Source organism: Armigeres subalbatus, chromosome 2 (assembly GCF_024139115.2).
Source record: "Armigeres subalbatus isolate Guangzhou_Male chromosome 2, GZ_Asu_2, whole genome shotgun sequence".
In the NCBI taxonomy this organism is placed as follows: Eukaryota; Metazoa; Arthropoda; class Insecta; order Diptera; family Culicidae; genus Armigeres; species Armigeres subalbatus.
The window spans coordinates 365,623,516-365,635,729 of record NC_085140.1 but is presented as its reverse complement, the minus strand read 5'-3'; the positions used below and the strand labels follow the sequence as shown (position 1 = coordinate 365,635,729).

General features: G+C 38.6%; 1 protein-coding gene across 5 annotated transcripts in view; it reads left to right on the top strand.

Annotated features, from left to right (window-relative positions):
* The window catches only part of LOC134213018 (myosin-9-like), a 77,055-nt gene extending 66,987 nt beyond the window's left edge, over positions 1 to 10,068 (top strand). For 4 of the 5 annotated variants that reach the window (XM_062691466.1, XM_062691467.1, XM_062691468.1 and 1 more), the window contains 11 exons: positions 4,026 to 4,175; positions 4,323 to 4,406; positions 4,467 to 4,622; positions 4,691 to 4,852; positions 4,920 to 5,093; positions 8,525 to 8,679; positions 8,748 to 8,940; positions 9,003 to 9,134; positions 9,190 to 9,545; positions 9,663 to 9,750; positions 9,819 to 10,068. In XM_062691466.1, the coding sequence (XP_062547450.1) occupies positions 4,026 to 4,175; positions 4,323 to 4,406; positions 4,467 to 4,622; positions 4,691 to 4,852; positions 4,920 to 5,093; positions 8,525 to 8,679; positions 8,748 to 8,940; positions 9,003 to 9,134; positions 9,190 to 9,545; positions 9,663 to 9,750; positions 9,819 to 9,929 (1,761 nt within the window). In that variant the 3' untranslated portion in view covers positions 9,930 to 10,068. The remainder of the gene's footprint in view (positions 1 to 4,025; positions 4,176 to 4,322; positions 4,407 to 4,466; positions 4,623 to 4,690; positions 4,853 to 4,919; positions 5,094 to 8,524; positions 8,680 to 8,747; positions 8,941 to 9,002; positions 9,135 to 9,189; positions 9,546 to 9,662; positions 9,751 to 9,818) is intronic. The other variant, XM_062691471.1, reaches the window with a different exon arrangement.
* The last annotated feature ends 2,146 nt before the right edge of the window (positions 10,069 to 12,214 follow it).

The following is a 12,214-nucleotide window of genomic DNA, read 5'->3' as shown; positions in this document are numbered from 1 at the left end:
ACGTATACTTTGTATACGAGAAAGGTGAAAAGGCGTTTGCCAGGATTAAATCAATTGTGGATGTATATCCTTCTTTAAAAGTTGGTGCTTGCCCGGATTAAATCAATTGGCCTGCATCCGGCCAAGCGCCTTCTTTTAAAGAAAGGATCATATCTACCATTGCCTTAATCTTTGTGAACGTCCATTTTAAAGTAGGGATCACATACATTGCCGCCTAGCAGCTTAGTCATTAAGCAATTCCACAATGGGTTTTCCAATGTTTCTGAGCCGAGTTACCATTTTTGCATTCGTATATCATGAGGCTAACACGATGAAACATTTATGCCCATGGAGGCGAAAAACAGACATGAAAACTACCGTGATATAAGGACTCCAAAAATTTGTCTGAAATTTCTATTATTGCGTGAAATTTTCACATTGAATGCTTAATAATACATTGCTTATACATCAAGAAGTTTCCTACAATACTTGTGGAGGCTTCCAAGTGTATTGTATAGATACTTTTGAGCACCTCGAAAGGACGCAACTAAACCTCTTCAAAGAAGGCTTTCGAGCCTCTTGAAAGGAGGCTTCACAGCCTCTTTAAAGGAGGCTTCCGAGCCTCTTGAAATAAGGCCTCCGATCCTCTTGAAAGGAGGCTTCCGAGCCTCTTGAAAGGAGGCTTCCGAGCCTCTTGAAATGAGGCCTTCGAGCCTCTTGAAATGAGGTCTTCGAGCATCCTGAAAGGAGGCTTCCGAGTCTCTTGTAAGGAGGCTTTCGAGTCTCTTGAAAGGAGTCTTCCGAGCCTCTTGAAAAGAGGCTTCCGAGTCTCTTGAAAGGAGGCTTCCGAGACTCTTGAAAGGAGGCTTCCGAGCCTCTTGAAAGGAGGCTTCCGAGCCTCTTGAAAGGAGGCTTCCGAGCCTCTTTAAAGGAGGCTTCCGAGCCACTTTAAAGGAGGCCTGAGCCTCTTGAAAGGAGCCTTCTGAGCCTCTTGAAAGGAGGCTTCTGAGCCTCTTGGAAGGAGGCTTCTGAGCCTCTTGAAAGGAGGCTTCTGAGCCACTTGAAAGGAGGCTTCCTGAGCCACTTTTAAAGGAGGCTTCCGAGGCCTCTTGAAAGGAGGCTTCTGAGCCTCTTGAAAGGAGCCTTCTGAGCCTCTTGAAAGGAGGCTTCTGAGCCTCTTGGAAGGAGGCTTCTGAGCCTCTTGATATGAGGCTCTCGAGCCTCTTGAAAGGAGGCTTGAGCCACTTGAAAGGAGGCTTCCTGAGCCTCTTGAAAGGAGGCTTCTGAGCCTCTTGAAAGGAGGAAATTTAAGGTTTTAGTTCAGATGCATATTCATAATATTTATTCAACATTTTGTTTCGAACAAGTAGATTGCATTTGAAGTTTTTTTTCAGATCTTTCATCCAACAGCCCTTCATATACTGTGCTGGTTGTGGTGGGCAGGATTTAATAGACTTTGATTCACTGATTGCAGTACATACCCCAGTAACATTTTGAATTTATAATGGTTTTTAGGAACTCTTGTAGTGTAAATAATGGTTTTCAAGAGCTTTATAAAACTAAAAATGTTACTTATAATATATTATGTACAATACAAAGTTTTGAAATAAAATAATATACAATTATCAGATAAATTTTTATTAAAATTGTAATAAATCCGCCATTACGTATTTTCGTTTGAGGTACCCCCTGGAGCCAGCGAAAGTACCCCCAGGGTACATTGAGAACCGCTGATATAATGGAAGATGTGATTCCTTCTTTAAAAATAGGCGCTTGTCCGGATTAAGGCAATGGTGAAGAAGTAGGTATTTGCCCGTCCCCGTGTTTGAATGTGACAATTGTGGATATGATTTCTTCTATAGAAGTGGACATTTTGCCTAGACTAATAATAAGAAGTTAACTTCTTCAATGAAAGCAAATAGCTGGAATGAGACGAATAAATATGATATCCATTGGTAAGCACTTTGTTTGGTATTAGGCAAAAAAACAGTCAACACAAAATCGTATATGATGTCACATAAGATGCTAAAGTGGAGGCCATATAGGTACTTCCCGTACAATATGTAAGTATATCGCCTCCAGTTTGGCATCTTATTTTGTATCATATACGATTTTATGTTGACTGTGAAAAAGTTTTTTTTTCGATAAATAGTATCCATTTTTCTGAAAAATATCTAATATGTTAAATATGTATTCACTTTTATGAAAATTAATTATACCGAGAATCCCTTCATTAGTAAATAATGCCAAATCCCTGTTATGCAAAATTATCTTCTTTATATAATTCTTTTTCCATTCTTTATTATTGGTGGAATAATCGTTATTTCCAGTTTTACTATTTCTACTGGTACATTCTGGCAAATGGTCCATTCTAGGAAATGGCTTTCTGGCATATGGTCCATTCTGGCAAATGGGTTTCTGGCAAAAATCATTCTGGCACACACAAACGTTCCACGGGACACAAGTTCTTCAACAATTTCAAAAACATCCTTATCATAATTTTTACCGAAATCTCAGCAGCAGAACTGTTCGGTCATTATTTTACAGATTTTATGCGTTTTTTCATTGTTCAACTTTTTACAGATCTTTATTATAGAGATTTGCAGCTCTAGGCTGGCGCATCTCTGATTGCTCAAGTGTAGAAATCATCACAGCCGCAAATCTGTAAATTTATGCACCTAATTCTGAAATTTATTTTATATGCGTACCTCAACACCAACCCTTCTAGGCCCTTTTCAACGGTGGATTCATTTTTGAATAATGTGGCGAATCGATTGATGCAGCTGCTCAGGTTAAGAACCTCGACCGGGATTCCGTCCTTCCCAGCAGCTTTGCTATATTTCAGCTCATTTGGAGCCTTCTTAACCTCATCCAGCGAAAATGGTTCCCCAGCTTGATTGTCGCCAACTATGTTCATCCTCTTTCTTAATACATTGAAGACAAGGTGAATGAAGCTTTCTTTTCCGATCTGCGCGTTTGCATCCCCGATGTCAATATTTACATCATGTCTTGTGCACTCTCCGTAGGCCTTATCAAAGCTCTCATAAAACACATACTTCACATCTTCAGGCTTATCGTTTGGTGGGGCATAGGAGCTGATCAGTGATCAGGCTGTGATTGAAGAATTAGTCCTTCATTCTCAATTCGAAAATGCGGTCGTTTAACGGTGTCCACCGGATAACTTGGTTCATCTGCTTCCCGATCATCATGAATTCAACTCCACGTTCTGCTCTGTAGCCGCCGCTATAGTAGATGTTGTACTCGAAAGAAGTGTTTGCGATGGGATCCACTGCTCGGAATTCAAGAATTTCCAGCTTTGGGCCACTGTATTTCTTGAAAAACTTCCACGCTCACGCTGACCTTGTGTTGCTCAAGGAGCAGCAAAACGTGCGGGTTCATTTAAAGTGCCGTTGAATCCATTCGTCTTTGTTTTTGGAAACTGTAATCTAACGTCAATTGCCCAAGGATCTGCTAAATCGCACCAAGCGCCAATAAAAAAAATCTATTTTATGCCCAAGTCTTCGTGAAGCATGTTAATTAATCACAAATCTCATCTGACATCGGATCGCGGAAAAGTCATTAATCATTAAATTCAAAGGTGTTTAACATAACAACATTATTTGTAGTAGGTCTACCCATAACTAAATACAAAAATGTTGCTTGATATCGTAACATTAATCCGATTTCATATTGTGTTTCGTCGATGGTGTTCTTCAAAAATCGAAAGCATACGTTTTTCCATTTGCATTCAGCTCAAGAGCTCAAGTGTTAATATTTTTTTGTTTATGGCATTTTTTCACTCCACAAACTTGCAGTTAATTAAATTATACAACTACCAATCATGCAATACCGAAATTTTCAACAATCCCGTGCTGAAACTTTCACCACACGGAAACTTTTCTCCCCTCATCAGACATTCACACGTGGAGTTTCTCCAAAAGGGCAACTTACAGTTGCTATACCTAAACTTGCTCATATTTCCGCTTAGGTCACGATAGTGAGAAAAACTTTCAAGAGTTGTACTAATTTTTTCCTTTCCATTGCAGCTAGAGGGGCAAAAACAGCGGCACCTGACGCAGATCAAAAATGAAATGAACAACATGCAGTCGCAGATGGCAGAGCTGAAGAAGGAGATCGATTCTCGGCAGCGCGACTGCAGCTATTACACCTTCTTCCGGCATAAGTGTGCGGAACTGGTAAGTTTGGGCTGGTTAACCCTTCGGGATTCAATGCGAGTAATGCGAGTCTTCTTCCGTTGGTGTTATACTTTTTTTACAACGATGTGTGTCCGCAATGGTTCATTATTCTTGTCCTTGGTGTTTACTTTTGTTTGAAATATTCAGGAAATGGAACACCAACAGGAACTTCAACGGATGCGTAGCGACATCGAGGCGCTGAGTGCTCAGCTGATGGACGACAAAGAAGCTGTAAGACATTTTTATGATTATATTTAGAAATGCAATTCAAAATGATTGATTTTTTTACAGAGCATACAGCATGACCAATTAGTGCGGGAATCAAATAACTTGCAGAACACAATTCTGGAACTGAGTAATCAGAATGAAATGCTACAAAAAGAAGTTCAGTCCTATCAAAATGAAGTGGAAAACCTGCAGCAAGAATATAGTACATCAAAATTTCAGGTAATTTGAAATTATAAATGCTAATGATAAGAAATATGATTTAACTGTTTATTTTGTTCGCGGAATAGTTCACAAACTTGAACCAAGAGTTGGAAAATTTGAAAGCATTGTGTAGTGAGAAAGATAGTAAAATTATAAGTTTAAACTCGGAGCGTGATAAGTTACAAGGTGATCTAAATTTACATAAACGGATGTGCAAATGCGGCTTCAATACAAATGTAAAAGAACGGGTAAGGCTGTTTGATATTATTGGTCCACACATCAATGTTCTATTCTAAGAGTAATTTCCAATTGCAGTCGAAGACACCGGTATCACATTCACTGCAGAAGCAAGTTGTGCAGAAGACACTGGAAGCAACGAAAGCGTCGGATGCGTTGAAACAACGGACTGCGGACTTTAAAAGGTTAGAGAACCAGTACGTCGAGGAGAGAATACGGCTTACCCAACAGACGACGGAACTATTTACTCAGGTGAGTAACGTTAAAGCACTACATATATTCTTTGAAACCCAGAACATGGAGCGCTTTTTATATCATTTGGAAGAATGGCAGTTTTAATAAATTCAAACAGTCTTTTCGCGAGAATGAGAGCACTCGTAATTGCAGTCACACGTAGCAGCTTTTCGCTTTTTGCAAATGTAATATTTACTCTCATGCAAATAATAAAGAATGGTCAATTAAGGAATAGGTAGGAAACTGTTGACGTGATAGATACTCGCTTTGATAGAAGCCGACGAGTCATCTGCACTTCCACGAGAATTCACTGGAATGTTGGATATATGGGGTAGGGAGTGTGGCAGGGTTCGTTTTGGTAAACGGTCTGCCGTGTATAGCGGGTTGTATGACAAACTGCGGAATGCCATTCCGCGGAATTCCATTTCGCAGAGTCCGATTCCGCGGAATGCGACATATCCCGGAAAATCATTTCGCGGAATGTACATTGCGCGGAAGCTGACCATTTCGCGGAAATCCATATCACGGAATGACCCATTTCGCCGAATATTCTATTGGGACATAATTTGCCTTCTTAGCATGTATGCATTTTACCGACATATGACAAAACACTGAATTCACCCTTCTTTAAATGTGCGTATTAGCGCGCATTGAGGAAATCTAATGATATTTGTTTTGTATAACATGCACGCGTTACTTCGATATAAGGCAAAGGACGAAACGGGTTCTGATTTCTTAAAATACTGCATTTTTTCAATGGAGGCATTTGGAAAAACAGAAAAGACAGAATCACCGTCTTCGATCAGAGGTCGCACAGACTGAACACTCAACATCCCAGCATGAGACAACGAGCAGGAGACAGGAGCATTCACACAACACTCAGTGGAGAACTTTTCAATTTACGAAAAGTTTTCTCGTTACCGAGGCGGGAATCGAACTCACACTCCACAGCACATGCGTCTAGCTAGACGATTGACGTTGCTAACCGCACGGCAACGATGCCCACGTGTATTGAAAATCTTTGGATTGGTTTTCTTTACATACACGCGCTTTCTCGATACAAGACAAAAACTGGGTTCTGCGTTCTTTAATGCTCGCATTTGCCCGGGGGTACGCCGTTTGGCATAAAGTCATTTGGCATAAAATAATTTGTCATAATAGTCGTTTGCCGTCTCGGAGACCATTCCTCAGAACGTATTATTCCCCAAAAAGTGAAAGTAGAAGTAATTCTATTTTATTAATTCTTTGTTCGTATCATTTTAAAACAAAATCAAACGGATGCTCGAGATAAGGCGAAACACGTGATGTGGCGGAAGGGGAGATCATTGCTTCTTTCATATTACGCAATAGATCGGGGTATCGCAAAAGAGTTGATGATGCCTTCTTTTAAAGCACGCATTTGCTTGGTGCAATGCGAAAGGGGAGACTATTCCTTCGTTTAAATTACGCAATAGCTCGGGATAATGCAAACTAATTGATGATGCCCTCTTTTAAAGCACGCGTTTGTTCGGAGCAATCCAAAAAAAGAAGATCATTCCTTCTTCAAAATTAATAATGCAAAAGAATTGATGCTGCTTTCTTTTAATAAAGCTCGCATTTGCTCGGTGCAATGCAAAAAGGGAGGAGATCATTCCTTCTTTTGATTTACGCGATTGCTCGGCACGCGTTTTCTCGGTGCAATGCTTCTTTTATATTACGCGATTGTTCGGGATGATGAAAAAGAGTTGATGATGCCTTCTGTTAAAGCACCCGTTTTTCGGAGCAATGCAAAAGGAGAGATCATTCCTTCTTTTATATTACGCGATGGCTCAGGATAATGCAAAAGAGTTGATGATGCCTTCTTTAAAAGCATGCGCCTTCTTTATTGTCAATATCAAGAAGTCTATGCTCAAGTCCAGCTTTAAGTTGCGTAAAGAATATGATTAATGAAAATAAGATCAAAGCCAAACAACTTTTCAAATGACCATTATGCCAAACGACTTTAAGCCAAACGGCTTTATGTCAAATGACACTATGCCCGGTATATTATTTTTTTTGTATTGACCTTCTTTATACGCACGTATTATTTATGTTGAATAGGCCTTCTTTATATTAGGTATTAGACTAAAACTGCGTTCTGCCTTCTTGAACTGCACGCATTTGCCCGGTATAAGGCAAAGACTGGGATCCACTCAGTATTCGAGTTTCCTCATACACAAGACTTAAAAGCTATATGAATTCTTAAATAATGTACAAGAAGGATGATTTCAATATATAGCATTCGTTCAATGACATATTTTCTAATTAAAAAGTTGGTAATTCAATGATTATTGAATGCGAATGTGGTAAGTATTCGATTTCAAAGGAAACAATTTGGCTAGCAAAATTTTCTTTTACATTATATCAAAATGTTAAAATTCTAGGAAAGATGTATTTCCTGCATGATTCTATGCTTATACATAAGTATGTTACTAAAAGCCATTTTATTAAAAATAAATTTTCCAAATTATATTAAAATAATAGTGCACTTTATGTTTCTGCGAAATGGGTTATTCCGGGAAATGTCATTCCGCGAGATGGGTAATTTCCGCGGAATGCACCATTCCGCGAAATGTCACACTCCGCGAAATGGGTTTCCGCAATGTGGGACTCCGCGAAATGGAATTCCGCGGAATGACATTCCGCAATATGTCATACAATCGTATAGCGTGTAGTTTGATTAACAACAACAAAAACCGAACGAACGATAATTATTTTAATTTTCGACCGTACTACACAACTAGACCGGCACCGGGAATCGAACCCAGCCACCCTCAGCATGGTCTTGCTTTGTAGCCGCGCGTCTTACCGCACGACTAAGGAGGGCCCCCCGCCTTCCTTGTTTCCGCCTTTCATTAGAGACCCACTCAGATGCACTCGTATATTTTTTAAGTAAAAGGGTTGTTCAAAAATGTCGCCTAAAATAGAAAGAAGCGCTTTGCTCTCTGTCTTATGACGATCATGACCTTTTCCAGTACTGGTTTTTGGTGAAGCCCATCGACCTTCTCTGTCACCTCATTTCTAAACATATTCTTATTCGGCTCTGCACTCCTACAATAAAATTCTGAAGAAGAGTTTTGTCCTCTTGGAAAATATTTACCTATTTTTTATTTTTTATGAACAAATGCGCCTATTATATTAAATTTTTCCATTTTTCCATTATATTAAAACTAACTTACATGTTTCGTTCGACTTGTGTCGACTTCAGTGATTCTTTTAAATTAAAATGAGACCATTATATGGAATGACTCCTATTTCGTTTCTTGTCCTATTATTGATTAGTTAAAAGAATTTGTAAAAAGATGATTATATGAAAAAATCGAATTCAATGTCTACATCCCCTAAAAGCCTTATGAAGAAAATAAAAAAAAATCTGATTAAAATTAGTATTTGCATTATTAAAACGTTGACTGCATTGCTTTCACTTGCAGATTGGAAAACTGACAGGCAGAAACTCAAACTTAGAGCAAAGTCTATCTTACAAGGAAGAACAGATTGAGCGTTTACAACAGAATGTTCAGGAAATCAGAAGTCGTCTAACAGCCAAATCTGAAATTGCCCAAACCATGGAGGCCAAAAATGCTAGGTACGAATCACATTAATCATATATTAGGAACACGTATTTTGATTTTCATCTCCGGACCGCATTCTTAGTCTATCTCAAGCGTGGGAAAAATACCGAGAAGATGCCACCGCCCGTGAGAAGAAGCTTATTGATGAATTGAACAGCATCAAACGTGACTCCCTGAATCAGCAGACGCAACTTCAGCAGTGCGAACACCAGTTGGCTTGGCATCGCGAAGAACTGGATAAACTTCGAGATAAAGCCGACTCTTTGCTCAAAGAAGTAATGAAGCGTGCAGTATTGAATAAATGCTGTGAAAAACTTTAAATTGTTTTCTTTTATAGAGGGACACATTAAGGCAGCAAACGGAAGAAATGAGTAATAAGCTCTCCTGTTCGGCTGGTGAAAAAAGTGCCTCGTGCGAGGTTATAAAACAGCTTCTGGAAGAGGTATCATTCAAAAAAGGACGACTGGCGGTAAAAAATACGACTAATCTAATTGAAACGATCTAATCCTCTTTTTGTTACCCAGGAAATCGAAGACAATTATCGTAAGCTAAGCCACGCGTATCAAAACATGAAAACCTACAATGAAGATCTTACCAAGCAGTACCAAACAGCGCGGAACCATTTGGAAAACTACAAAGAGCTGGTAGAATTCAAGCGTCAAACCATCAATACGTTGAAGTTGGCGCGAAAATGCGCCGAAGAATCACGTCAGCGGGAACGGGACTACGAGCAGAAGGTAGCGGATCAGAAACGAATCATTGCGCAGCTGAAGGAGGACCGCGTGAAGCTGATGGAAAAGATGCAGGAGTACCACCGGGATTCGTTGATTTTAAATCGACGGTTGGAAGACTACCAGCATACGTATGAGGATAATCGAAGGTGATTAAGTTTGAAAATTGTCCGTATAGTGCTCTGAGCGTAACTCACAATTCCTTAATAAAGATAATCTATTAAACTTGAAATTTTTGTTACGATTCCATTTGTCTCGATTTGTAGAAACTTGAGTACATCACTGCATCAAACGTTTTACCCATCGGAGGTGAACAAACTGGTTCGATCCAGTAGTGACCCCAATTGTAAAGAGGTGTGTATTAGCGTCCGCTCGATTGATAAATGAGCGATTCATAAATAAATTTGAAATCGTTTTTTTAGAGCGACGAGCTACTTCGAAGGTTACAGTATACCAAGGATCGAATCCATCGAACTAGAGAGTTTTGGTATCGAGGGATCAAAGAAATTTTGCCACCACGGGATGAATCGTAAAGAATCTTTCGGCAGAATTTCAAAAATGCATTTGTATAGACCTAGTTCAAGTCGATTTTTCGATATATTTCCGTACAATTTGTATTATATTTTGATATGTTATTCTGTATTTTATATTGTAAAAAGGCTGTTTTCCTTACATAAATCTTTGTTGATTGATTGATATCCGAAAGCCTGACATTATACGACAGTGGTTCTCAAGATTAGATCAAATTTTCTGTCAGAAATACTAGCCGTATGTATATGCAACAATTTGGATTTATTTACGATTGAACACGTTGCAAATTATGTGTATAAGGGTAATTTGCATCAATGTACAACCTAATATTTTTATGATGGTTTGAAATGTTCTTCATTCTTTATATTTTTTAGTATATTATAAATCAAGGTATTTAAATCAAAATAAATAGCTCTTCAAATTCATTTATAAGCTTTCGGTAAGGTATTTAAATCAAAACAAATCGCTCTTTAAATTCATTTATAAGCTTTGAATGTTTTTCGAAACCGTCACAGGAGGCGCGTACTGATCTCTGGACATGTGCTTCTCAATTTTCTGGCTATCCTGAAATATATAATATAAATAATATAGCTCTTTCTATCATCATTGCGGATATGTTGAGACTTTGTCATTGACGACTTTCTATGCCATGCAGTTCACAAAAACTAAAATGGTATTCATGAAGCTTGTTAAACAACAACAATCTATAAAATTATATGAATCTTTTTAAATCATAAATACAAATGCATTGTCACGTGATTCTTCTCATCGATGAAGCCGACTTCTTGAGACATGTTTTTCCCATAAATTGAAAAACGTCCATAAGCTCAACGATTTTCTACTCTGTTCACCGACGACTTCTTGAAGCAGAAATTGATAAAACTGCACAGGTGCAGGAATTCTGAAATGAAGAGTAGGTAATAAAATGCGAACAGAACCATGTGGTATAATAAATCAGAAAAAGCTCCTCAAAGTCCCGTTGAAACATACTGCTCCTAAAAGCCCATGATTCGTAATCTCTTCATCGTGCAATGACGACAGTCAAATGAGCACTAACTGACCGCATTGCTTTTTTTCCTCTGCATTGATGAAGCTACACATTTCAAAAACATGATGATCGGTTTTTACGTTACGCTTTTACGAACTTGACCCAAACCCGATTTGCAAATTTCTTTCAAATCCGAACCCGAGAATTGTTGCAACCGACACTCGTTCAGGCCCAAAACCGGAAAAATTTTACTACTTAAACCCGAACTGGATCCAAAATATTTGTTTTGCCAGTCAAATGCAAATTGCACTTATTAAAAAAATGATGGGCCGCTCTCCCAAGTAACATTTTAAGACTTTTATTATGCTCTATAAAAAGTTTTCATGACCAGTTGCTAATAAAACTGAGAACTCCACCAAAACCTCTCAGCCCAGCGGCTGAGACGGGAAACTTTTTTTTCCTACGGGAAACGATGTCAGATCTGTGGAAATGGAAGAAATCCAAGGATCCATAAAAGAAATCTACGAATGCTGGTAATTTCCTAAGGAAATTAGTGTTTTCCTTCGAGTCGAGTATCTTTTATCAAGTGTCCGCGTCGGTTGTCGTATTTAAAAATTATACATGAAAAAGTATACACCCGAACCGCCTACACGACACAAGATTATATCTAGACCAACATTTGAAAAGGGCGTAACAGCCAACAATTATTCCTTCAGATTCGTTTTCCACATATATAGCTATGTATGTAGACAAAGAATCAGAAGGAATAAATTTTGGCTGTTACGCCCTTTTCAAATGTTGGTCTAGATATATTGGTGAAGCAATGAGAGAATAAAAAGTGAAGAATTGGAACGTGCTCACCAATGAGGTTCATCCAAAGTTTTGCACTTATAATCCTACTTTGCTGATTTGGCTGCAGCGAAAGTTCTCGTGAGGTTAAGCCTTTTGAAGTTCTGGTTGCTGTTACTGTCATGGCTACTGCAGCATTATAATTGGTTCTAGTGCGTTCACAATACTCAGTCAATGTCTTCGAGCATTTGAAAGTAGGAAGTGCTCAAATATTGAAAAACATAATTGTTGAATCCTAAAAAGATGAGACGAAAAGAAAGAAGGCAGCATCAAACATTACAACATGAGTGATTTTGTTTGAAGATCAATAGGGGGAAAGACGGCTTTGGCAGGTTTTGATCTATTATTGTCAGGGGGGTTTTTGTCGACCAAATTTTATGAAATGTGGGTGAATATATTACTTCTCTAGTGTAAAAGAAACGAAATTTGCTCAAACTAAACTTCTTGTCT